The 21,849-nt window shown below is 57.2% G+C and overlaps 2 protein-coding genes across 2 annotated transcripts; one reads left to right on the top strand and one right to left on the bottom strand.

The window, feature by feature from the left end:
* Nucleotides 1–1,760: 1,760 nt before the first annotated feature.
* Nucleotides 1,761–18,644, top strand: NPAS1 (neuronal PAS domain protein 1). Its single transcript, XM_059904350.1, has 12 exons — nucleotides 1,761–1,797; nucleotides 2,873–3,055; nucleotides 3,482–3,717; nucleotides 10,876–10,949; nucleotides 11,214–11,303; nucleotides 13,087–13,261; nucleotides 14,678–14,793; nucleotides 14,996–15,153; nucleotides 15,777–15,883; nucleotides 16,331–16,478; nucleotides 17,550–17,644; nucleotides 18,177–18,644. The coding sequence occupies exons 2-12, from the start codon at nucleotides 2,934–2,936 to the stop codon at nucleotides 18,638–18,640; spliced, it is 1,785 nt and encodes a 594-aa protein (XP_059760333.1). The 5' UTR covers nucleotides 1,761–1,797; nucleotides 2,873–2,933; the 3' UTR covers nucleotides 18,641–18,644.
* A 224-nt stretch (nucleotides 18,645–18,868) lies between these two features.
* TMEM160 (transmembrane protein 160) lies at nucleotides 18,869–21,229 on the bottom strand. Its single transcript, XM_059904510.1, has 3 exons — nucleotides 21,001–21,229; nucleotides 19,768–19,860; nucleotides 18,869–19,222 (listed from the first exon to the last, which is right to left on the bottom strand). The coding sequence occupies exons 1-3, from the start codon at nucleotides 21,206–21,208 to the stop codon at nucleotides 18,957–18,959; spliced, it is 567 nt and encodes a 188-aa protein (XP_059760493.1). The 5' UTR covers nucleotides 21,209–21,229; the 3' UTR covers nucleotides 18,869–18,956.
* Nucleotides 21,230–21,849: the final 620 nt, after the last annotated feature.

The following is a 21,849-nucleotide window of genomic DNA, read 5'->3' as shown; positions in this document are numbered from 1 at the left end:
GCCATGCAGCTTCTGGAAAACCCCACCTGGCACTCACGGGAGAATGAAGTGAAAAAGGCAGAAAATGTCTCAGTATGAAAATTTGACCTCGCGGACCCCCTGACATGGTCTCAGGAACCAGTGCCCAGGTCACACTTTGAGAACTGCTGGCTGAACTTATTTAATGCTCACAATGATGCTAGGAGGTGGGTACTAAAATGAAATTATCCCCACTTTACAAGGGAGAAGGCCCAGAGTGGTGAAGTTACTTGTCCAAAGTCACACAGCAGTAAGGGGTAGAACTGCGGTCTGAACCCCAGAAATTAGGCTCTTAACCTCAACAAGATCTGTGTGTGTGTGTGTGTGTGTGTGTGTGTGATCATAAATAAATTGTATAGTATGACTGCACTTCTCAAGGCCTGGCATGGCACCTGCCCAGGTCACACAGCCAGGAAGTAGCATCAGGAGTTAAGAGCCAGTGCTCTGAGCTTGAATCCCTTACCCTGACACCCTAACAAGTCTCTCTGGGAAAAAACAGGAAAATATTATTCGCTGACAGACCATCATCAGCAGGCTATCTAGTCTCTATGCCTCAGTTTTCCTAGCTGTAAAATGCGCTTAGTAATAGAGCCCAGCTCAGAACCTTGCTGTGGGGAAAAAAATTAGCAGAACATAAAAGATTAGTTCCCAAGTTGTTCAGTGTGGTTATCCAGAGCCACCTGAAGAGTGTTCCCATCAGCCAGTGCACATGAGAGTTCAGAGGTGTGTGCCTCGGTTCCTCTGTCCAACCAGACAGAGGAACCCTTGCTCTCTGCCAGCCTCCACCCACCTGCCTCTCCTAAGTCTCCTGTCCCACCTTCATTAGTTGCATTGTGGTCTCCTAGGAGCACTTAAGCGCCTGGAAACCCCCATGCCAGGCTGCTGAAGGGGTTTGGGAGAGAGAGGTGTAGTATCTCCTACAAGAGTGGGAAAGGCCTGGCTCAGTCACCTGGGTCCCCATTTCTCTGTGGGAGTGCTATAACTCCTTAGTTCCCATTTATGGTCTAATGGGAAGCTCTGATGTCGGGGTTCCCGTGGGAGCAGTGGTGGATATAAGACCCCAGGATCCTGGTCTCTGAAGTTCCTCGGATACCTGTGTCCCAGTCCCTGGGAGGTCCAGATGTCAAATCCTGCTCTTATAAGGAGGGGGGCAGAGCTTGGGTGCAAGGTCATCTTCTTGTCCAGGGGGTCTTGCTGACACCCTTAAATTCTCTCCTGAAAAAGAGTCTCTAACACCTGGATTTGCGCCCCTGGAGGGGGCACCGACGTCTGGGTCTCCACCCTTAAAAGAGACTCAGGTGCAAGGTGCCCGTCTTATCCCGAGGGGCTGCTGGGGTGCCGGGTTTCCTTGGGGAAGATGGGATCATAGTCCCTCCCAGTGGGGTATAGAGATGGTGCCCGGACTCTGGTGTTCTTCTCTCGGGGTGGGGAAGCTGACTTCGACGTTCTCGTTCTGGTGGGGTGAGGGCACTCGGACACCTGAGCAGCCCGGGACTCCCTTGCTTGGAACCCCCTATCACGGAAAAGGCCAGAGTGGCCGGAGCTGGGCTGGACCCAAGGGCGGAGAGTCTGTGGGCGGGGCTCCAGCAGGCCCCGCCCCCGCCCGCCAGCGCTGTCCCCGCGTCTCGAAGTCTGCGAGGCCTCGGTGGGCGCTGAGAGCCTAGCGCCACAGCCCGCGCGACTCGCCGAGCCCGGCCCGCCCCAGGGTCTATGGGGCCGCTCCTCTGCTGCGCCGCCCGGCCGGCCCCACGCCGCGCCCGGAGCCTGACCCGTGGCCAGGTAACGAGGCTGTGGGTACTGCGGGTAGGGAACGCCTGGGGGCTGGCATGAGAGGACAGGGAACTCCTGGGTCCTGGAGGAGAAGGGGACCGGAACTCCAGTGTGCTGGGAGCTAGGGCATCGGAACGCCTATATCCCGAGGCTGAGGGAGGGGGCGCACAGATGTTGGGTCCTGGAGAAATAGGGGGCTGGCGGATCTGGACGCCAAGGTCTAGGGCATCGGGACACTTGGTTGGGGAGGCTTGGGGGCGGTGTGGATATGGGGAGCGGGGGTGGATCCTGAATGCCTAGTCCTGGAGGAATGAAGACCTAATTCAACACGTTCCTTGTTCTGGGGGATCTGGTTACCAGGACACTTGGGCCCCGAGTGTCTGGTCCATCCTGGGGGCGTCCTCGGGCTGAGGCTCTGGCCACTGCATCTGGGGTTGAGGCTCGCACGTCCGGGCCTTCAGGGAGGAAGTTGTGGTTGCGGAGATTTGGTTGCCCGGACACGTGGCATCACCCCGAGGGGCTGGGGGTGGTCCTTGGGCAGAGCATAGGGTGGGGTCCCTGGCCTCTGTCCCCCCTACCTCCTTAGCCCAGCCCGGGAAATAGGCGCACGGCAGATGCAAGGAACCGGACTCCTGGGATGGGCTTCTGGGGGGCGGATTCTCCGGGGCAGAGGGCTCTGGGGACGGCAGCCGGGCGCGCCCGGGCCCCGGCGAGGCGCCCGCCCCCCGCCCGGCTTGGGCATGCTTGGCACGCAGCGCGCGGGCCGGTCGGATCCGTATGCGCGCCGCGTGCGCCTGTTGGTATGCGGGAGCCGGCCTGGCGCGGGCGTGAGGCGGGCGCTCTAGCGGGCGGCGCGGGGGAGGCGGCGGCGGGGCACGTCCTCGCCCTGAGCTTCTCCCAGAGCCCGGCGCGGTGAGAGCCTCGGACTGTGTAGCGGGGCCCCCAGGGAGGGGAAACTGAGGCAGCATCCAGCCGCAGCTCCTTGCTGGGACCCTGCGCCCCACGCGGACCTCGGTTTCCCTAGCAGGTGCCCCACCGGCCCCCTCGGGCGCTGAGCGCTGCCTCCCGCTCCTTCCCGCTGCAGGAGACGCGGCTCTCGAGTTCCGCAGGCTGCTCTGAGCCCGCCTGAGCGGGTCTCCGCGGAGATGGCGGCCCCCTACCCCAGCAGTGGCGGTGGAGGCGAGGTCAGGTGCGGGGGAGGTCGCGGCGGCAGCGTCCCTTGGGACTTTCTGCCGGGGTTCGTGGTCAAGACCCCGCCCGGACCCTGGTGAGCAAAGCTCCGCCCCTCGGGCTGTGGCCCCGCCCCCAAGGCGGTGTCCCGGGAGGATTCACACTCACCTTCTGCCCCGCCCCCTCGGGCCAGAATTTCTTACCCGGAGTTGCTCAACTGTTGTTCTGTAACACCCACCCCACACACCTGACGTTCTGTTCCTAGCCCCCTTCCTCGGAATTCCTACCCAACATTCTTATCTCTCTCCTCTTCCTCCTCCTTCCCCCAGAATTTACACCCGAGGTTCTGCTCCACGGCCGGGTGTAGAAGTCACACTCAGGCTCTGCCCCACCTCCGGAGTGTTGAATCCACTTTCAACATCCCGTCCCGTTCCCGAGGCCCCAAGAGGCGAGGCTCGCCCCCCAACCCCAGACCCCTGAGTCCCCGGGCCCCGCTGACGCTCCCTCCGCGCCGCCCGCCCAGCCTGCAGGCGCAGCGCAAGGAGAAGTCCCGTAACGCGGCGCGCTCGCGGCGCGGAAAAGAGAACCTGGAGTTCTTCGAGCTGGCCAAGCTACTCCCGCTGCCCGGAGCCATCTCCAGCCAGCTGGACAAGGCGTCCATCGTGCGCCTCAGCGTCACCTACCTCCGCCTGCGCCGCTTCGCCGCTCTCGGGGCGCCGCCCTGGGGGTTGAGGTCCGCGGGGCCGCAGACTGGCCTAGGTGAGTGCGCATGCGCAGGGGTCGGGGGTCCAGGCGCGCTCCCCCAATGCAGGGCACCCGGTATCTGAGGGTGCGCGCCAGCTCTCGCCCAGCTCCTGCACCCGGAGGGAGTACAGGATTTGGAGTCAGACCTTTTGTGTGTTCCTATCAGGCGGCTTCTACTGTCCAAGCCTCAGTTTATTCACCTCTAAAACGGGCTCACCAGGTAGGGACGATTTCATGAATTCTGGCCTAATCACGGGCCTGGCCACACTGGATCATACCACCAGTTAATGCTATTATTGTTATCAGGGAAAATGAATCATTATTATCACAAAGGAGATTATCACAGCTCCATGGACGGGACAGAGGGGACCCAGCCTGGGCCTCCTATCCACTAATGGGCAAGAAACTCCCGCAACTCAGACCTGAGGGACCCCAGAGGGAACCTTTAGAGTCTGAATTCCCAGTTTGGGATGCGGGAGGGAGACAGGATTATATGGCAGGTAAGATGGCGAGCTTCAGAAAGACGGGGGTCCCTGTCCCCACTCAGCCAGTCCCCACCGTTGTGACCCTGGGCAGGTCGCCTCACCTCTCTGTGCCTCACTTGTGAAATGGGAATCATGATGAAGCCCCTCCCCCACCCGCAGGGCTGAGAAGAGAAGAAGATCTACCAGGTAATATTTACATGTGTAAAGACCCTAAACACACCTGGCACAGAGTAAACGATCAATGTCTAGCAAGCACTGTTATCAATGGTTACCTGCAGGTTTATTGAGCATCTACTGTGTGCCTGCTACGGTTCTGAGCCCTCGAGATCCAGCAGGAAACAAACTGCATAAAAGTGCCTGCCCTGGACAGGCTGACATCCTACTGGCCAAGACACAATAACGAAATGCAATCAATAATATGTTAAAATATAGAATATGTAAAACAGATATATATATAGAGATAGATATCTACTTTCATTATTATTCAGACTTCATTATATAGAAGTGTTATGTTATTGTTATTACTTTTATTTTATGTTTTATTGCTTTACTCTTATTACGTACGAGAAGAGAGCGAATCGTCTTCATCTGAGGTCGCAGGTGACAGGGACAGGGCACCCTAGGCTACTTCCCCCCCCCCCCCTTCCCCGCCCAAGAAGGATTGTCCTTAAGGTGGGGTTGGAGGGGCTCCAATTCCCCTCCTGCCCTGGTCTCAGGGGGGAGGGGGGAGAGAAAATAGCATTGATTAAACTCGCAATAAATCACCATTTAAATTTAAATAATCCGGCTTCCCAGGCGGTAATTAGGCGAATTGACTGGCGCGGAGAGAATGCGGCATTAGCGCCGCTGATTACTGTCATTACCGCGAACAACATGTGCGCCGGCGGGGGATAAACATCTTGTCTATTGTCCCCAAGCCCCGGGGAGAGAAAGGGGGGGGGGACGCTGAGAGAGCCCCACCAGCGTCCGGCCTCCCCCCTCCGTGCTTACCGGGATGGGTAATTCGACGGGTAATTCAAGACCACTGACCTCAGCAACCTCCCTGCTTGTACGTGGGAAGGGGGAGGGGCAGGACAGTGTGCGGGGGAGGAACTGCGTGGACTGCCGCTGTACCCCCCAAATTAAGAAATTGGGAGCATCTCCTGCTCTCCCGCGTCCCCAACAAGAGGCCAAGCACCTGCTTCAATAGTTCAGATGGGAAAACTGAGGACAGTGACTTAGCTGCTGTCAGAGAGCAAAGCATTGTGCCTCAAGCTCTCTGTAAAGGAGGGAGCTCCCGTGTTCTCCTCAAAGATAATAGCAATAACATACCAGTCAGACACAGTGTTGAGTGCTGCATCCAAATTCACTTGCTAATCCTCTCAAAAATCTTTGGAGGGAGGCAATGCTATGTTCCCATTTTATAGAAGGGGAAAACTGAGACCCAGAGAGGTGAAGTTCTATGCCCAAGGTCACATAGCCGAGAAGGGGCCCAGCTGAGATTCAGACTCAAGTGGCCTGGCTCCAGAGCCCACCTTCTCAACCACCATCCTTGGCATGTTTGTGGGTCTCCAGGGATGGGTCCTATGTTGCAGGTCTCGGCCTCTCTCTGGGCCTTTCTACCATCTGTGAAATAGGATGACAGATGTTGAAGTCTAGCCAGGGGACTCTAAGTCTGGGGAGGAGACAGCCTTGATCGCCTATCAGTGTTTGTCATTCATTCAACAAACGCCCAATGAATACCTTCCCTGTGCCAGGCACCGTTCTAGGTGCTGGGGACATAACAGGGAACAGGACAAAGTCCCTGCCCTCAAAGGTGGGCCTACACACCTGACATGGTAGGTCCCCTGCCCCCCACCTCCCTGATATCACCTTTCTACCCCTCTGACCTCTTCAACACCCCCCCCCCCACATGGGCCACCTTGCTGTTCAGAGAAGCCTGTTCCCACCTCAGGGCCTTTGCACTTGCTGGGCTTCCACCAGGAACTCCCTTCCCTTAGAATGTGGGCTTTTCAGTCAAGCCTTCCCTGACCACTCTATTAAAAATGACAACCCTGGGATTTCCCTGGTGGTCCAGTGGTTAAGACTTCGCCCTCCAATGTGGGGGTGCAGGTTCGATCCCTGGTCAGGGAGCTAAGATCCCACATGCCCGGGGCCAAAAAAACAAAACATAAAACAGAAGTAATATTGTGGCAAATTCAATAAAGACTTAAAAAAAGAGAGAGAGAATAGCACGTGGTATATAGTAGGTGCTTAAAAAAAAAAAAAAAAACACAATCCCCTGCTCCCAGCCTGTCCTATCGTCCTTTCCTGCCTTATTTCTTTCCATAGTACTAATCATCATCTAATACTATATATTTTTTATTTCTCTTGTTTATTGTGTTTCTCCCCTACAGCACCTTGTGTGCTGAGCCTAGAATAGTGCCTGGAACACAGTAAGGGGTCACTAAATATTTCTTGGGTGACTATAGAACTGCGTGAGGGGAGGAGGGGGGACATCACAACTCACAGGCCAGGCACGGCCTCCCTGAGTAAGTGACCTTTGAGCTGAGACTGGAAGGAGGTGAGGGAGCAAAAGCTAGGAGAAAAGCTGGAAGGAGAGTTTTCCAGGCAGAGGGAACAGCAAGTGCAAAGGCCCTGAGGCAGGCAGCAATCAGCTTGCTAGATGCAGGCCACAGTTGTGAGGTCAGGGGCTCCAGAGAGGAGTAAGTGAGGCAGGAAGTGGTCAGCGGGTCAGGGGCCAGGTCCTGCAGGGCCTCTCGGGCCATGGTGAAGACTTTGGCTGTTACCCCGAGTGAGATGGGAGTCACAGAGGTGGTGGATGTGAGGGCAGAAGCTGGGAGCCCAGTGAGGAGGCAAGTGCAGTGGTCCAGGTGGGAGGTGGGGCAGCTAGACCAGGGTGGGGGCAGTGGGGTGAGAGGTGATCGGATTCAGGTGATGCAGTGAGGGGCCAGCCTCAGGACTTACAGAATATGGGTGAAGGCGTGGGAGAAAGCAAGGGTCAAGGTGGATGGTAAGGAAGCCTCCCCAAAAGGTAGAGGTGCCCGAAGTAGAGCTTATCCTAAGAATAGTGCAGGACTCACCTACTGTGTACCTGGCTGTGTGCCATTTGCATGCATGAACCCATTCAGCTCCTGCCCTAGACCCATTTCACAGATGCAGCTGAGGAAAGTACAGGCAGACATGCACCCACTCCAGTCCTCAGGCCTGCTCCCAGGGAGCAAGGCACTCTGATTATGGCAGGGGGCTCCCTCTCCCAGACTTCCAAAGCTAATGAAGTCCCAGCCCTTCATTAGCTACCCTAGCCCAGGGCAGCAAATCCCTCAGGGCAGTTGAGAATGGGAGGTGGAGGGGAACCCCTGGGAGAAGTCCTGGCTTCTCCCCTCGGCCCCTCAGCGCCCCCTCTGTGTGTGGGGGAAGATGACAACTGGGACAGTTTTGTTCCAGCAGAGGCAGGCTCTGATAAGAAACTCAGCAAATGTTTGTTGAATGAGCGAATGATGGTTGGGGTCCGGATGTGAGGAGGGGGCAGATCTGAGAGTAGGGAAGAGCCCGCAGCTGAATTTGGGGGACACAGGAGTTGAGGTATTTGTGGGAGAGAGGAGGGAACACAGAGAGAGGAGTCAGGGAGTTGGTGGATTTGGGGCAGGGGGAGGCCAGGGGTAATAAGACACATCAGTCAGGGATGGGGACAGAGGCCGGGGAAAGGATGGGGGAACAGCAAGTGGCTGAGCCCTCCTCCTATACACACACCCCTCCCGACGTGCCCATTAAGGCTGTTAATTGCAGCCGTTCAGTCTGACCTGGGCTGATCCTGTGAGAGGGAAAATGAAGGAATTAGCAAAAATGACAGGGGAAAATTGCGACAATTAGCAGGCGGCATTGTTCCCGCCTGTCACCCGGCTGGTTCCCGCTGCATCTCGGGGGAGGGGTCCCCATCACCCTCCCCCCCCAGTTATTGTTCCTGGAGCTCCAGGCGGGGGTGGAAAAAGGGTGTGAACAGCCGTGGGGATGTTGGGGGTGCTCCTGGGAGAGGAGGCGTGACCAAACATTAAGGGGCTGGGGGCGGGGCTTGGGAGCTGCGTCCTGATTGGGGGGAAGGGGGCGGCGTTTCGCCGCCTGGTGTTTTGATGGTCTGGAAATAACAATAGTAATCACGCTATTAATACTGATCCCAGCTCTGTTTCAGAGCACCTGCTGCATGCGGGCGCCTGGTAGGCCCTTTCAGCTCCCTAAGCCAACTGAATGCTCAACACCCCTGTGAGATCAGCTCGCTTAGCAAACCCACCTGACAGAGGAGGAAACTGAGGCACAGAGAAGTGAAGGCACTGGTTCCAGGGCACACAGCCAGGGAGGAACAGTCCTGGGGCTTAACACCAGAACTGGACCCTCAGCCCTGCAGGAGCCAGATGCTTGGGGACCCTCGAGGTCACTGGCTCCCCAGTCTGGGCACGGACCCCTTGCGGGGGTCGTTCTCTGCAGGGTCAGGGAGGGCATCCTGGGTGGGAACAGAGTCCAGGAACACAGGGCCTCTGCCCACGCCCCACATGGATGTCTGGAGCTCTCTGCTCCTCGCTGCGGGGGATGGGTCGGCCTGTGTCTCTGTTTCTGTCTACTTCGCCATCTCTGTCTTCCTGCCACTTTCTCTGTATCTGTCTCTGTGCATCTCTTTCCCTCTGTCCCTCCATCTCTTTATGTCTCTCTGTCTTTACCTACCTCTGCCTCAGTTTCTCTATGTCTATATATGTCTCTACCCCTCTCTTTTTAAAAAAATTTTATTGGGGTAAAATTTATATAACATGAAAGTCACCATTTTACAGTGTGCAATTCGGTGGCACTTAGCACATTCACAATGTTGTGCAACCAGCACTTCTGTCTAGTTCCAAAACATTTTCATCACCCTCCAAAAACCCTGTCCCATTAGCAGTCCCTCCCCATTCCTCCTGCCCCTCCCCCCAGCCCCTGGCAACCACTGATCTGCTTTCCATCTCTGGATTTGCCTCTTCTGAACGTTTCATATAAATTGAATCCTACACTGTGTAGCCCCTGTGTTCAGCTTCTTTCACTTAGCATAATGTTTTCAAAGTTCATTCACGTCGTAGCATGGATCGGTACTCCATTTCTTTTTATGGATGAATAATCTTCCATTCTATGAATATAGCACATTTTATTTATCCATTCATCAGTTAATGGACATTTGGGTTGTTTCCACCTTTTGGCTATTAGGAGTAATGCTGCTATGAACATTCATGTACAAGTATTTGTTAGAGCACCTGTTTTCAATTCTTTGGGGTGTATACCTAGGAGTGGAATTGCTGGGTTATATGGTAATTCTATGTTTGACTTATTGAGGAATTGCCAAACTATTTTCCAGAGTGGCGCATCGTTTCACATTCTCACCAGCAATGCACGGGGGTTCAATTTCTCCACATCCTCGCCAACACTTATTTTCTATTTTTTAAAAAAATTCGAACCATCCTAGCGGGTGTGAAGTGATCTCTCATTGTGGTTTTGATTTGCATTTTGCTAATGACTAATGATGTTGAACATCTTTTCATGTGCTTATCGGCCATTTGTGCATCTTCTTTGTAAGAATGTCTGTTCAAATCCTTTGCGCATTTTTGAATTGGGTTGTTCATCCTTTTGTTGTTGAGTTGTAACGTCCTTATTTCTTTCTCTATTTCCTTATATCTCTCTGTCCATCTATTTGTGTCTTTGTCTCTCAATGTCTCTTTCTCTGTCACTCTGTCTCTCTCCTTTTCTGTCTCCTATCACCCTTCAGGTCTGAGCTCAAACACCCCCTCCTTCAACAGGCCTTACCCCATGCTGCTTCTTTTATTTATTTATTTATTTATTTTAAATAAATAAATAAATAAAATATTTGGCTGCGTTGGGTCTTTGTTGCCGCACGCGGGCTTTCTTCAGTTGCGGCAAGTGGGGGGCTAGTCTTCGTTGCAGTGCACGGGCTTCTCATTGCGGTGTCTTCTCTTGTTGCGGAGCACAGGCTCTAGGGGTACAGGCTTCAGTAGTTGTGGCACGTGGGCTCAATAGTTGTGGCTTGCAGGCTCTAGAGCGCAGGCTCAGTAGTTGTGGCACACGGGCTTAGTTGCTCCGCAGCATGTGGGATCTTCCTGGACCAGGGCTCGAACCCGTGTCCCCTGCATTGGCAGGCGGATTCTTAACCACTGCGCCACCAGGGAAACCCCCCATGCTTCTTTATTTCACACCACCTATTCGATTCTTCATAGCACTGGCCACAAATGATAGTTCTATATTTGTTAGTTTCTTGCTTGTTTATAACTGCCCTGGCTTGGGTACCCTGTGAGGGCAGGGCTGGGTTGTCCTGGTCACCTATGTGTCCCCAGCACTACCCAGTGCAGGGCCTGGCGCACTGCTGATGCTCAGGGAGTTTGCTGAATGACTGAATGGATGAATGGGTGAATGAATGAATGAATCCCTTTCTGCATCCCCTGGTGTCTCTGTGTCTCTGTGTGTCTCGGTTTGTCTGTCCCGCCCACCCCTGCCCCACCCACCCCTCCCCACACCCCAGGTCTCTCCCTGACAGGGCCCAGGTCCCCCCAACCCCCCAAGATGGCTGCAGGACTGGGGAGAAGAGAGGGAGATATGTAGCCTAGCTCCCTGGGGGTCTGCCCAGAAGGTCAGGGGTCAAACCAACAGGCCCTGGCCTCACCCCTCCCTCTTCCCCCAGCCCCAGGCCGCAGGGGCCCCGTGGCGCTGGTCTCCGAAGTCTTCGAGCAGCACCTGGGAGGACACATCCTGCAGGTGAGGCCCCTTCCCCGCCTGCTGCTCCTTGCTGCCACCTGGTGGCCGTCTCGGGAGAACCGCACCCTTTTCTCCAGCATCGGTCCCGTGGGGGAGCCCCAGAACTGGGAGGCAGAATGCTCAGGCTCCCCCTCCTGCTCCCCCCCCCGGGGCCACTGAAGCGCTTTCCCCCAGAATAATCCATCCCAGGCTGAGATCCAGATTTCAGAGCCTCTTACAGATGCCAGGCCCTCCTCTCCCCGACCCCGTCTCTCTCCACTCTAGTCCCTGGACGGCTTCGTGTTTGCCTTGAACCAGGAAGGGAAGTTCCTCTACATCTCAGAGACAGTCTCCATTTATCTGGGTCTCTCACAGGTAAGGGGCCCGCAGCAGCCTGCCTGGACTGGCTCAGCTGCCATCTCCCTTGCTGGCCCTCCTCTCTCCTGGCCTCACCATCCCAGCATGAAAAAAAAAAAAAAAAAAGGACTGGATCTTTGGTTCCCAAAGTGTGTTCCTTGGAACCCCACATGGCACCTAACATGGCTCCTCCTCCCAGGCAGAGGAGGGTTATTAAAGTAAGAGGTCGATTTGGAGAAAGCAAAATAGCAGAAAGATAAATTTGCCTATGAGTGGTTGCCAACTGTACCGTATTTACCAAAACTTGTTTATTCTTAACACTTTTAAAGGATTACAGCAATTCGTACCGGAAGGGCTTGGGTTTTCCAGCTTGGAAGATTTTCTTTGGCATTTTAGTTGACTAGTTTGCATTTTGCCTTTATTTCAACCCACTGTTTCTGTTCCAGCTCCTGCAGCTGGTGGCTGAAAGGTAAAAGGAGGGCAAAGAGAAGCCAAAAGCCCCCATCCCTGGAGTCTTGGCTCCTTGCAGCATCTTAGGCCTTGCCAATCCAATCAGTACAAATTGCTGTCAACTTTTATCATTTTTACAAAGATTTTAACAAATGGTAAATTTAGAAAATTCAGTGCGTTGGTATTTGGCCTTCGTGAGCAGCTCTTCAGTGAGTTGTTGGAGGTTCCTGGAGGAGGAAGACCCTGAAGGGAGAATATGGACAAGAGGAAGGGAGTGGGGGGAAAGGCTCGAAGCTGGTGTGTGTGGGGGGGATGTTTAATGAGGGATAGAGGGAAGCATGTGACCCCAAGCCCAGGGGCTGTGGGAGCCATGGGAGGTTTCTTTCCTTGTTTTAAAGTTTTATTTTATTTATTTTTATTTTTGGCTGCGTTGGCTTTCCGTTGCTGCGCACGGGCTTTCTCTAGTCGCGGTGAGCGGGATACTCTTCGTTGCGGTGCGCGGGCTTCTCATTGCGGTGGCTTCTCTTGTTCCGGAGCACGGGCTCTAGGCGCACGGGCTTCTGTAGTTGTGGGCTCAGTAGTTGTGGCTCGCGGGCTCTAGAGCGCAGGCTCAGTAGTTGTGGCGCACGGGCTTAGTTGCTCCGTGGCATGTGAGATCTTCCCGGACCAGGGCTCGAACCCGTGTCCCCTGCATTGGCAGGCAGATTCTTAACCACTTCACCACCAGGGAAGTCCCATGGGAGGTTTCTGAGAGGAGGAGGGCCATGGTCAGGGGAGTAACTTAGGGAGGGGTATGTACGTGGGGACTAAGGCCAGAAGACCAGTGAGGACGCTGGGACAGAAACACAGCAGGGAGAAGATGGGTGCCGGGACTGGGAAGGTGTGGAGATAAGGGGACTGCTGTGAGAGATTTGAGGGATGAATGAATGTAAAAGTCTGTCTAATTAAAAGGTTCTAACTCTTTAAAGAGTTTGAAAGCCATTCCACTGCTTGTGTCCTGATTTCCATCCTGTGAGTCATTTCAGGGCGCAGTTGTTTGCTGTATGGGGGTGAGTGAGTAAGCAAGAGCTGCGTAAATGAAGGCTTACGACACCCCCATCCCAACCACATACACAGCTTCTTTATACTGTAGGCAGGGGCAGAAAATCCTTCATAATCTCTGGGTTTGAAGTGGGGGGGCACGGGAAGCGCCTAAGTTTATATCCGCCTTTAAAAGGGTTTAAATATATATATGTTTTCCTAATAAAAACACACACCTGCTTGCAGGCGAGTGAGTCTGTGGCAGAACAGGCGGGCGAGTGACTGCGCGCGCACCTCACCCGCCCCCTGCATCCCCCTCCTTCGCCGGCAGGTGGAGCTGACGGGCAGCAGCCTCTTCGACTACATTCATCCGGGGGACCACTCCGAGGTGCTGGAGCAACTGGGGTTGCGGGCCCCGACCCCCGGGCCCCCCACCCCGCCCTCCGTCCCCTCCTCTTCCTCCTCCTCCTCATCGTCCTCCTCGCTTGCGGATACCCCTGAGATCGGTAATTCTCAGGATCCCCAAAGAAAGAGGCCTGAGGGTAGCTTAGGGGATGCTGGGTACAGTGTATCCAACTATGTCTCCTTTATACAAAAACACTCTTGCTAGAGTTTTGCAAGCAAGTTTTTGTAAAATGAATCAGCGTCTAAATTGAGGTAGCGAGACGTGGCTCCCTAAGATTGCCCGGATCCCCAAGATTTGAACTTTAGAAAGACCCCCTCTGGCTGCAGAGTGGACGTGGGTGCCTGTGGGTGACAGATGTAACCAGGCTTTGGTAAATAATAATAACAACGTGTGCTTATTGGGCATTTACACGTGCCCTGCCTTTAAGTACATAATTTTATTAAATCCTAACCACAAGCCCACAAAGCAGGAGCTATGACTATCTCCATTTTATAGAGGAGGAAACTGGGGCACAGCATAGAGAGGGTAAGTGTCCCAGGTCAGCTGTAAGTGATTGAGCTGGACTCCAGCCCAGGCTTGTCTGACTCCAGCGTCTGTGCTTCTACCCCTTCTCTCCAGTGGAAAATTCCACTCCATTTTGGGGAGGGTGTTGGAGATTACCCTGAAAGTTCCTTTTAGCTCTGAGATATTGGGGGACTGAGGTTATCTTTCTCATAAATAGGCTTTTCTTATATGGGGTTTGCTTAATACCCAAACCATCTGAGCTATCAGCAGTGCTTGCAAGCTTGGGGAGATGTTTGTGACACATGTGGAACTGTTAGAGAGCGTGATTGTATTTACACCTCAGTTTGAGGCACAGGGTCATCTGGGTGTGAGCATATTTATAAGACAGTTTCACAGGGTTTATAGAATAATCTGTATTTGTGTGGCTTATTTGTTGCTATAGCCCAAGCCCCCACTCTGTGCTCAGCCCTCTGTTGGGCAGGGCTGGGCACAAAGTGGTGACAAGAGCCCCAGCCCCACCCTCCCGGGGCTCACAGTCCAGTGGGAGAGACTGACCCTGTCCCCAGACAGTGATGACCCAGAGTGGGCAGGGCTGGGGTAGGAGACCCCAGAGGGGCAGCTGACCCAGCCTGGGGGTCAGGGAGGACTTCCTGGAGGAGATGTCTGACCTGAGACCTGGAGGTTGTGGCTAGAGATGACGTCAGCAGGAGGCAGTTCTTGCCAGTTTTAAGCCATGGTGAGGAGGGGCTGGGCTTTCCCCCAAGGGTACTAGGGAGCCATGGCAGGTTCAGAGCAGAGGAGGGATGGGGTCAGATCTGAGCTTTAGAAAGACCAGGCTGGGTGCTGCTGGGAGGGGAGGTTGGTGTAGGATGTCAGTGGGCTTGTAGAACCAGTAGGTGCGTCTGTGTGACTGTGGCCATGACCCTGTGTCTGGATAGCTCTGTAGAGGGCAGGGGTGGCCCGTGTTTGTCCTTTTCAGGACCCCATAACATTCCTTCACTCTTCGCCCCAGAGGCCAGCCCCACCGAGGTGCCCCCCTCCTCCCGGGTCCAGGAGCGGTCCTTCTTCATCCGCATGAAATCCACCCTCACCAAGAGGGGGCTGCACGTCAAGGCCTCAGGGTACAAGGTGGGTGTGGGCTCTCCGCCCCAGCCTCTGACTCCCGCGTCCCCTCCCTGGCCCGAGGAGAGCGCCTGTATTCATGCCAGCTCTGTCCACGGGCCCCTGTTCTTGGGGATGACAGCCAGAGCCAGGCCCTGTGGCCAGGTTGTGGTCCTCCCGCCCCACTGGCCCCGCCTTGCCCTCCTCCGATCGCGCCCGCCACCTGCAGGTCATCCATGTGACCGGTCGCCTTCGGGCCCGCGCCCTGGGCCTTGTGGCCCTTGGCCACACGTTGCCCCCGGCCCCACTGGCTGAGCTGCCGCTGCACGGACACATGATCGTCTTCCGACTCAGCCTGGGTCTCACCATCCTTGCTTGTGAGAGCAGGTACCGGGGTTGGGGGCTGAGGTGGGAGGATGGGGGCGCACGGGAGAGGGGGTAGGCAGGAAGTCAGAGGAGCTCGGGGTCGGGGGGTGGGGGCGGCTGGGGCCCTGGGGAGCCGCGGGAGGAGGGAAAGCAGCGGAGGGTGAACTGGAAGAGGGAGTGAAGGCGGAGGCTAGGGCGGGGCCTGGGGCGGGGCCTCTGGGATGGAGGCGGGGCTGTGCTCGATTCCGAGAGGCCCAGGCCCTCCCTTCTGCAGAGCTCCGCCCTTCCCTGCTCCTATTTCTCACTGCCTCTCCGGCCTCTCATCTCTCGTCCGCTCTCCCGCACCACGCAGTGGGGGGAAATTAAATAGCGAAATAGTCTCCACGCACCGAGCGCCTCTGGAGTGCCCGGGCCACCCCACACCCAGGAGTGCCGTCTGCTTGAATGCCCATAGCTGCTCGAGGAGGGACACTATTATTTTAAATATTCTCCCACCCATTTTACAGAGGGAAAAACTGAGACCCAGAGAACTCCAGAGCCAGGGTTTGGACCCTGAGGGATTCCAGAGCCAACCCTGTCTCTTTCTCCCCACCCCATGGTCTGGGACCCCTTCTCCCCTCCTGTCTATTGCCCCCTGCCCTCAGAGTCAGCGACCACATGGACCTGGGGCCCTCGGAGCTAGTGGGCCGCAGCTGCTACCAGTTTGTCCACGGGCAGGATGCAACCAGGATCCGCCAAAGCCACCTGGACCGTGAGGACCCCTCACCCCAGACTTGAGCACCCCCACTGCCCCACTCCCTGCAAGTCCTTCTCCTGGGCTGACCACAGTCCCTCCTGTTGCCACCTCTGGGGGCTCCACCCAGCACAGGAAGAGCAGCAAGGAGACTCTGAGCAACGGCTCAGGATGGGGGCGTGGGGAGTAAGGGGAACCGTGGGGTCGCTCTGACCCACCCTTCAAAATCCAGGGGCCTTGATGCCGGGTCACCGCTCGGTCTTTCTGACTCGGGCTCTCTCTGCCTCCCTCTCTGTACTTTGCCTTTCTCTTCTCCACACCGTCTGACCCTTCCCGTTTCCCTGTTGCCCCCTCTCTGCCCATCTCCCTGTCCATCTCTCTCCCACTGCCTCTCTCTGCCCCTCTCACCTCATCCCGCCCCTATCCCATCCCTTCCGGTGTCTCCGGTCCCTGGGCTGGGCCCAGTGCTGGACAAGGGCCAGGTGATGACCGGTTACTACCGTTGGCTACAGCGCGCCGGGGGCTTCGTGTGGCTGCAGTCCGTGGCCACCGTGGCCGTGAGCGGGAAGAGCCCTGGAGAGCGCCACGTGCTCTGGGTCAGCTACGTGCTCAGGTGAGGGTTGCGCCCCTCTCCTTTCCCACAGGGAGCTCAGAACTCCCTCCAGAAGATTCTGCCAGCTCTCCCCACCTTCGGGTGGGGGCTCTGCAGGGAGGGCTTCTAGAAAAGGACAGATGTGGGCGGTGGTGGTGAAAACATGAAGGGGAATAGCGTCCAGTGAGAGTAAAGGCCTGGAGGAGGAATGAGCTTGCAGGAGGCCAGGGGTGGGTGGGGGAGTGACAATCGCTTCCAGGGAGGAAGAGGCAGATATGAAGTGGCCTCAGGCCCAGGTTGATTCTGGGGCACTGGTGAGCCATGGCAGGCTCTTACCAGGGGAGGGCCACCACAGAGCAGAGCAGATGATGGAAAGAAGCTGGAGGTGGGAAGGACGTTCCAGGCCGAGGGCACAGCATAGGCAAAGGCTCAGAGTCACAGCCGGACCCACCTGAGGAGCTAAAGGGAGTGCTCCGGGCTGGAGTATAGAGTCTCGAGAGACGAAGCTGAGGATGATGGTGGGGGCACTGGGGAGCCATGGAAGGGTTTAGGGCTGGAGAGAGTCACAGTCAAATCTGCTTCTTGGAAAGACCACTCTGGCTGCCACGTAGAGGGAGGTCTGTGGGACAAGACAGGGACTGGGAGGCCAGGGGCAGGGCCTGGGAAACGCCAGGCAGCACAGGCGGAGGAGGGGAGGCGGCCATCTGGCCACCTCTGGCTTTGCGGGGCCTGGGTCTGAGCCTCTGAGAGGAGCAGGTTTGGAAGGAAGATGCTGAGGTCAGATGAGCATGAGGTACCCGGGGGACACTTAGGTGGTGACAACCAGGCGGCCACGGGCTGCAAAGGTTTGGCCTCGGGAGACTGGGCCAAGCTGGGCGAGAAGCCAACTTGGAGTTTGGGGTCCAATGATGAGTCCTGAGTGCCTCGGGCGGGGGCTCTCCAGTCACTGCGGGGGGGTGGGGGGAAGCGTCTACACTCAGAGGGGGAGGGGAAGTCTACACTCACAAGACTAGCAGGCAGGAGGGAGTCTCCCCTCACCAGAGGCCGGGTGGCCCGGGACTCGAGCTCCCAATCCCATCTGTCTTGTCCCAGTCAAGCCGAGGGGGGCCAGATACCTCTGGACGCCTTCCAGCTTCCGGCCAGCGTGGCCCGTGAGGACACGTCCAGCCCGGAGCCAGCACCCACAGGTGAGCCCACCTCCCACCCCAGCCCCTGGGAGGCTCCGAGTGGCCTCTGGGACCTGTGCTGTCCGGTGCGGAAGCCACTAGCTTCACATGTGGCTATTTACAGTAAGATTAAAATTAAAATTCCATTTCCTTAGTTGTACTCGCCACGTTTGAAGAGCTTGGTGGCCATAGGTGGCCAGTGCAGGTATGGAACTTCCTTCCGTCCTCGAAGGACAGCCTGGGTCCAGACCAGAGCCTCTGGCGTCTGGGGCACGGTCGCGCCTTGTGGTGGTGGCCGCGCCATGCACTGTAGGGCTTTTAGCAGCACCCCTGACTTCTACCCACTAGAATCCAGGAGTGTCCTCCTCCCCAGTTGTGACAACCAGAAATGCCTCCAGACTTTGCCAAATGTCCCCTAAGGGGACAAAACCCCTCCAGCAGAGATCCACGGGTCTCGGGTCTTGACCACCGGGCGCCGCTCTATTCCACAGATGGGAAGGCTGAGGGCTGGGGACGCGCACACACGGAGCCCTTCAGAATCTTCCTCTTGCAGAGCCAGAGCCTCCAGTGGAAGGAAAGCAGGCCGCCCCCCCGCAGGAGGACAAGGCCCCCCAGCCCCGGGGCAAACCCATCAAAGTGGAGCCTGGCCCGGGGGAGACTGAAGACCCGGAGAACAGTGGGGATGAGGAGCCGTCCGGCCACCTGGCCCCAACGAGGCCCGAGTTCACGTCGGTCATCCGGGCGGGGGCCCTGAAGCAGGACCTGGTGGGGCCGTGGGGCCTGGCGCCTCCTGGGGACCCGCCACCTTCCCTCCTGCACACTGGCTTCCTGCCCCCCGTGGTGCGGGGCCTGTGCGCGCCTGGCACCATCCGCTACGGCCCTGCCGAGCTGGGCCTCGTGTACCCGCACCTGCAGAGGCTGGGCCCAGGCCCCACCCTCCCCGAGGCCTTCTACCCCGCGCTGGGCCTGCCCTACCCGGGGCCCCTGGGCACCAGGGTGCAGCGGAAGGGGGACTGAGGACTGGAACAGCCCCCCACGTGGCCGGACCTGGGGGATGGGTGGGGACCAGGGCTCTCCGCCCCGGTGAATTAAACGCCTGCTCCCGCTCTGTGGCTCCTCTCTGGGGTCAAGGAGCTCCTCTCTCCTTTTCTGCCTTCTTAGGTATCTCCGCGTGCCCCCCAGCGCCTTCCGCCCCTACCCTCCTCCTTCGCTCAGCATCCCCGCAAAAGCAACCACCACTCGGAATCGGGAGCGAGGGAAGGGTCAGGTTTTAATGTCCCGGTCCTCGGGCCCCGGCAGTCCAGCGCCCGGCCGTTCCCCGCGGCCCTGCGGCTCACTCCGGTGGCGGCCGGCCCGCCTCGTCCGGCCCTTCCGCCGCGGCGGTCCCGTCGTCTTCGGGCACCAGTTCCACGTCCAGCTCCAGCTGGCCCATGTAGAGGCCGACGGCACAAGCCCAGAGCAGGCCGGCGGCCAGCACGGCGCCCACGCCTGCGGCCGCGCCCCCCAGCGAGAGCTGCATGGGCCCCCGCAGCGCCGCCAGGCCCACCACATAGGAGGCGCCGCCCCACACCACACACAGGCCGCCCAACAAGAAGAAGCCTGTGGGACAGAGTGTGGGCCGGCGTCAGGGAGGCTGATCCTGGGGACCCAGGCCGTTCACGGGACTGAGGTGGCGTTAGAAAGGGGATGGGGCACACTCAAGAGCGGGGTAGGGATCAGGGACAGTACAGAGCCAAGGTCGGGGACAGGAGAAAGAATCGGAGGGGTGGCTAGGCTTGGAGGTGGGGGGCTGGTCTGAGAGCAAAGATAAGGTCGGAGGGGAAGGGGCAGGACCAGGCTGGGGGTGGGGCTGGGACAGGGACCCTCATCTTTGTTGAGAAGTCAGATTGGAAAGGATGAGGACCCACAGCCCTGCCCTGAGCCACCCCCTCTGGTGGGTCCAGTGCCCAGGAGGTAGGGATGGGGTGGGTAGAAGGTGGACACTCACAAGTGAAGGTGAGGCCGCTTCCGGTGGGGGAAGAATGAGGGGTTTTAGCGACGTTTACTCTGGGGGGGTGACGGGATGGGGCAGGAGTCTACCTTCCCCAGTGGGGGAGGGAGTGCCCACACTCCCTGGTGGGGGCGACACTGGGGTCTGCACTCACCGTAGGCGGCCTCCCGACCCATATCACTCTGCATGAAGGAGATGACCCCGATGCCTGATGCCAGGAGGCCATTGCGGAACCAGGAGAGGAAGGCTGGAGGGGGTGGGGCGGGGCAGAGAAATCAGCATCAGCCCAAACCCTGCTCTGCAGCCCCCCAGCCCAGACAGTCAAACTGAGGGGCGCCTCTTCATCTCACCACCCAGTGTGGCCCCAAATCCCCACCTTGTCCTGGCGGTCCGCCTACCAAACCCTATCCCCCGAAAACCCTCTCTCGTCTCCATCTCTGAGCCCCTACCCACCCCAAACTCTGCAACACCAAAGATTCAAGACAGTCTGCAGAATCTGGCCGAGGATCTAAGATCAAAATTGCAGAACCTAAATCTGAGGAGAGGAAGGTCCCAAGAGGTCATCTTGGTCAACGTCCTCCCCACATGTGTATCCCCAAGGGGTGCCCCCTCACTTCTTCCTCAGACCTCCCGGCAAATTTTTACCCCCCCACTCCCCCAGGCCTCTCTCCAGCCTCCCCCTTCAGTTTTCTGAAACCTCACTATCTGCTGCTGGGTATGCTCTTCCTTGGTGTCATTCACATCCATTCAAGTCCTTGGTGTGGCACTAACGGGGACTAGCCGGGTCACAATCCCCCCACCCCTACCCCATCCTGTACCTACAAGACCAGTCCTCTCCAATCCGGACCCCCACCGCCCACATGAGGCCCCGCCCCCTGCAGCCAGGAGCAGCACGCCCTCCAATCAGCCCAGAGATTTTCTTCTATTGGTTGTTCCCTCTTCTAATCCGCAACTTCCTCCCTCTTCTGTGGGGCTCCACGCTCCCGCTTTATGCAGAGTGGTCGCCTCTTTAATCTGAACTGGCCCCTCCAACGAGGCCCCCTCTTGTAGGCAACTCCCCCGCCCATAGCCCTCTTTGGAAGCCTCTCCCACCCAGACAGCGCAGTTTGATAAGGCTGCCCGTCCTGGCCCGACCAACCTCTCCAATCCCTACTGCACCCCATAAACCGGACCCACGGTCCCATCCACAAGCCCTTCTCCTATGCGGACAGACTGCCCTCTTGCAGCCAGCGCTTCCCTGCGCTTACACGGAAGCCCTTCTCCCTCCTGAGCCCGGGCCCCGTTTCCAGCAGAAATCCCACCACCATCCTCCACTCGCGCGCGCGGACAGCTCAGCTATGCGGAACCCCCTCTCCCATCCGGGCCGACCCCAGCCACAGCCCCAGACCTGTCTCATGAGCCTTCCGGAGGAGCCAGGCGTCTGCGCGGTCCAGCTCGGACACTGGGGGCGGCGAAGCCCCAGCGCGGGGGCCGTGGCCAGGAGCAAAGGACCCCCGGGCGCCCCCGCTCCGGGGCCGCGGAGGCGGCAGCAGCGCCCCCCGGAAGCGGAGTCGGGCAAGGCGGGCAGCCCGAGCCCACCACCAGCCACCTCCCATGGTTCGCAATACGGCCGCGGCGCACCGCACCGCCCCATGGGCCGCCCGTAGGCTGAAGCGCACGTCACTCAGGCTTAGCCGCTCATCTATTGGTTTTGCGTGTGCCACTCAGGTCCGGTGCGCACTGTCCACTGGTTGAAATAGCGGTGATCCCTCCTCTGTCATCTGTGCCGGTACTGTGCGTCCCACCTTGCTTCTGGGGCTGGACTTCGAATCCCAGAGTTCATTGCGCAGGGGAAGGCCGGTCTTCAGAAGTCGGAGGCGCGAAATCTACCGGGACTTGTAGTTTTTGTTAATACCTTTAATAGCCAAAAAACAAAACAAAACTCGTGGTGCTTAATGTAGAACCTTTGCAAAATCTCGAAAAGCCCAGAGGAGAAAGTAAAATTCAACATTAATCCCACCAATGAGCGGTTACTGCTAATATTTTGTTGTACCCCTATTCCGCCTTTTTTCTAGGTGGGTGTAAAAGGTTGCCGTTTGACAAATTAATTTTTTTCATATGGTAGCAGTCAATCGTGAATATTGACCGGTGGCATTGGATATTTTTCCATAGCATAATTTTTTTTTATTTTAAAAGTTTTATTTATTTTGAACATGGTACAAGATGCAAGTTACAAAGTGGTCTAATGAAAAGTAAT

Source organism: Balaenoptera ricei, chromosome 19 (assembly GCF_028023285.1).
Source record: "Balaenoptera ricei isolate mBalRic1 chromosome 19, mBalRic1.hap2, whole genome shotgun sequence".
NCBI lineage: Eukaryota > Metazoa > Chordata > Mammalia > Artiodactyla > Balaenopteridae > Balaenoptera > Balaenoptera ricei.
This window is presented reverse-complemented; position numbering and strand designations above follow the sequence as displayed.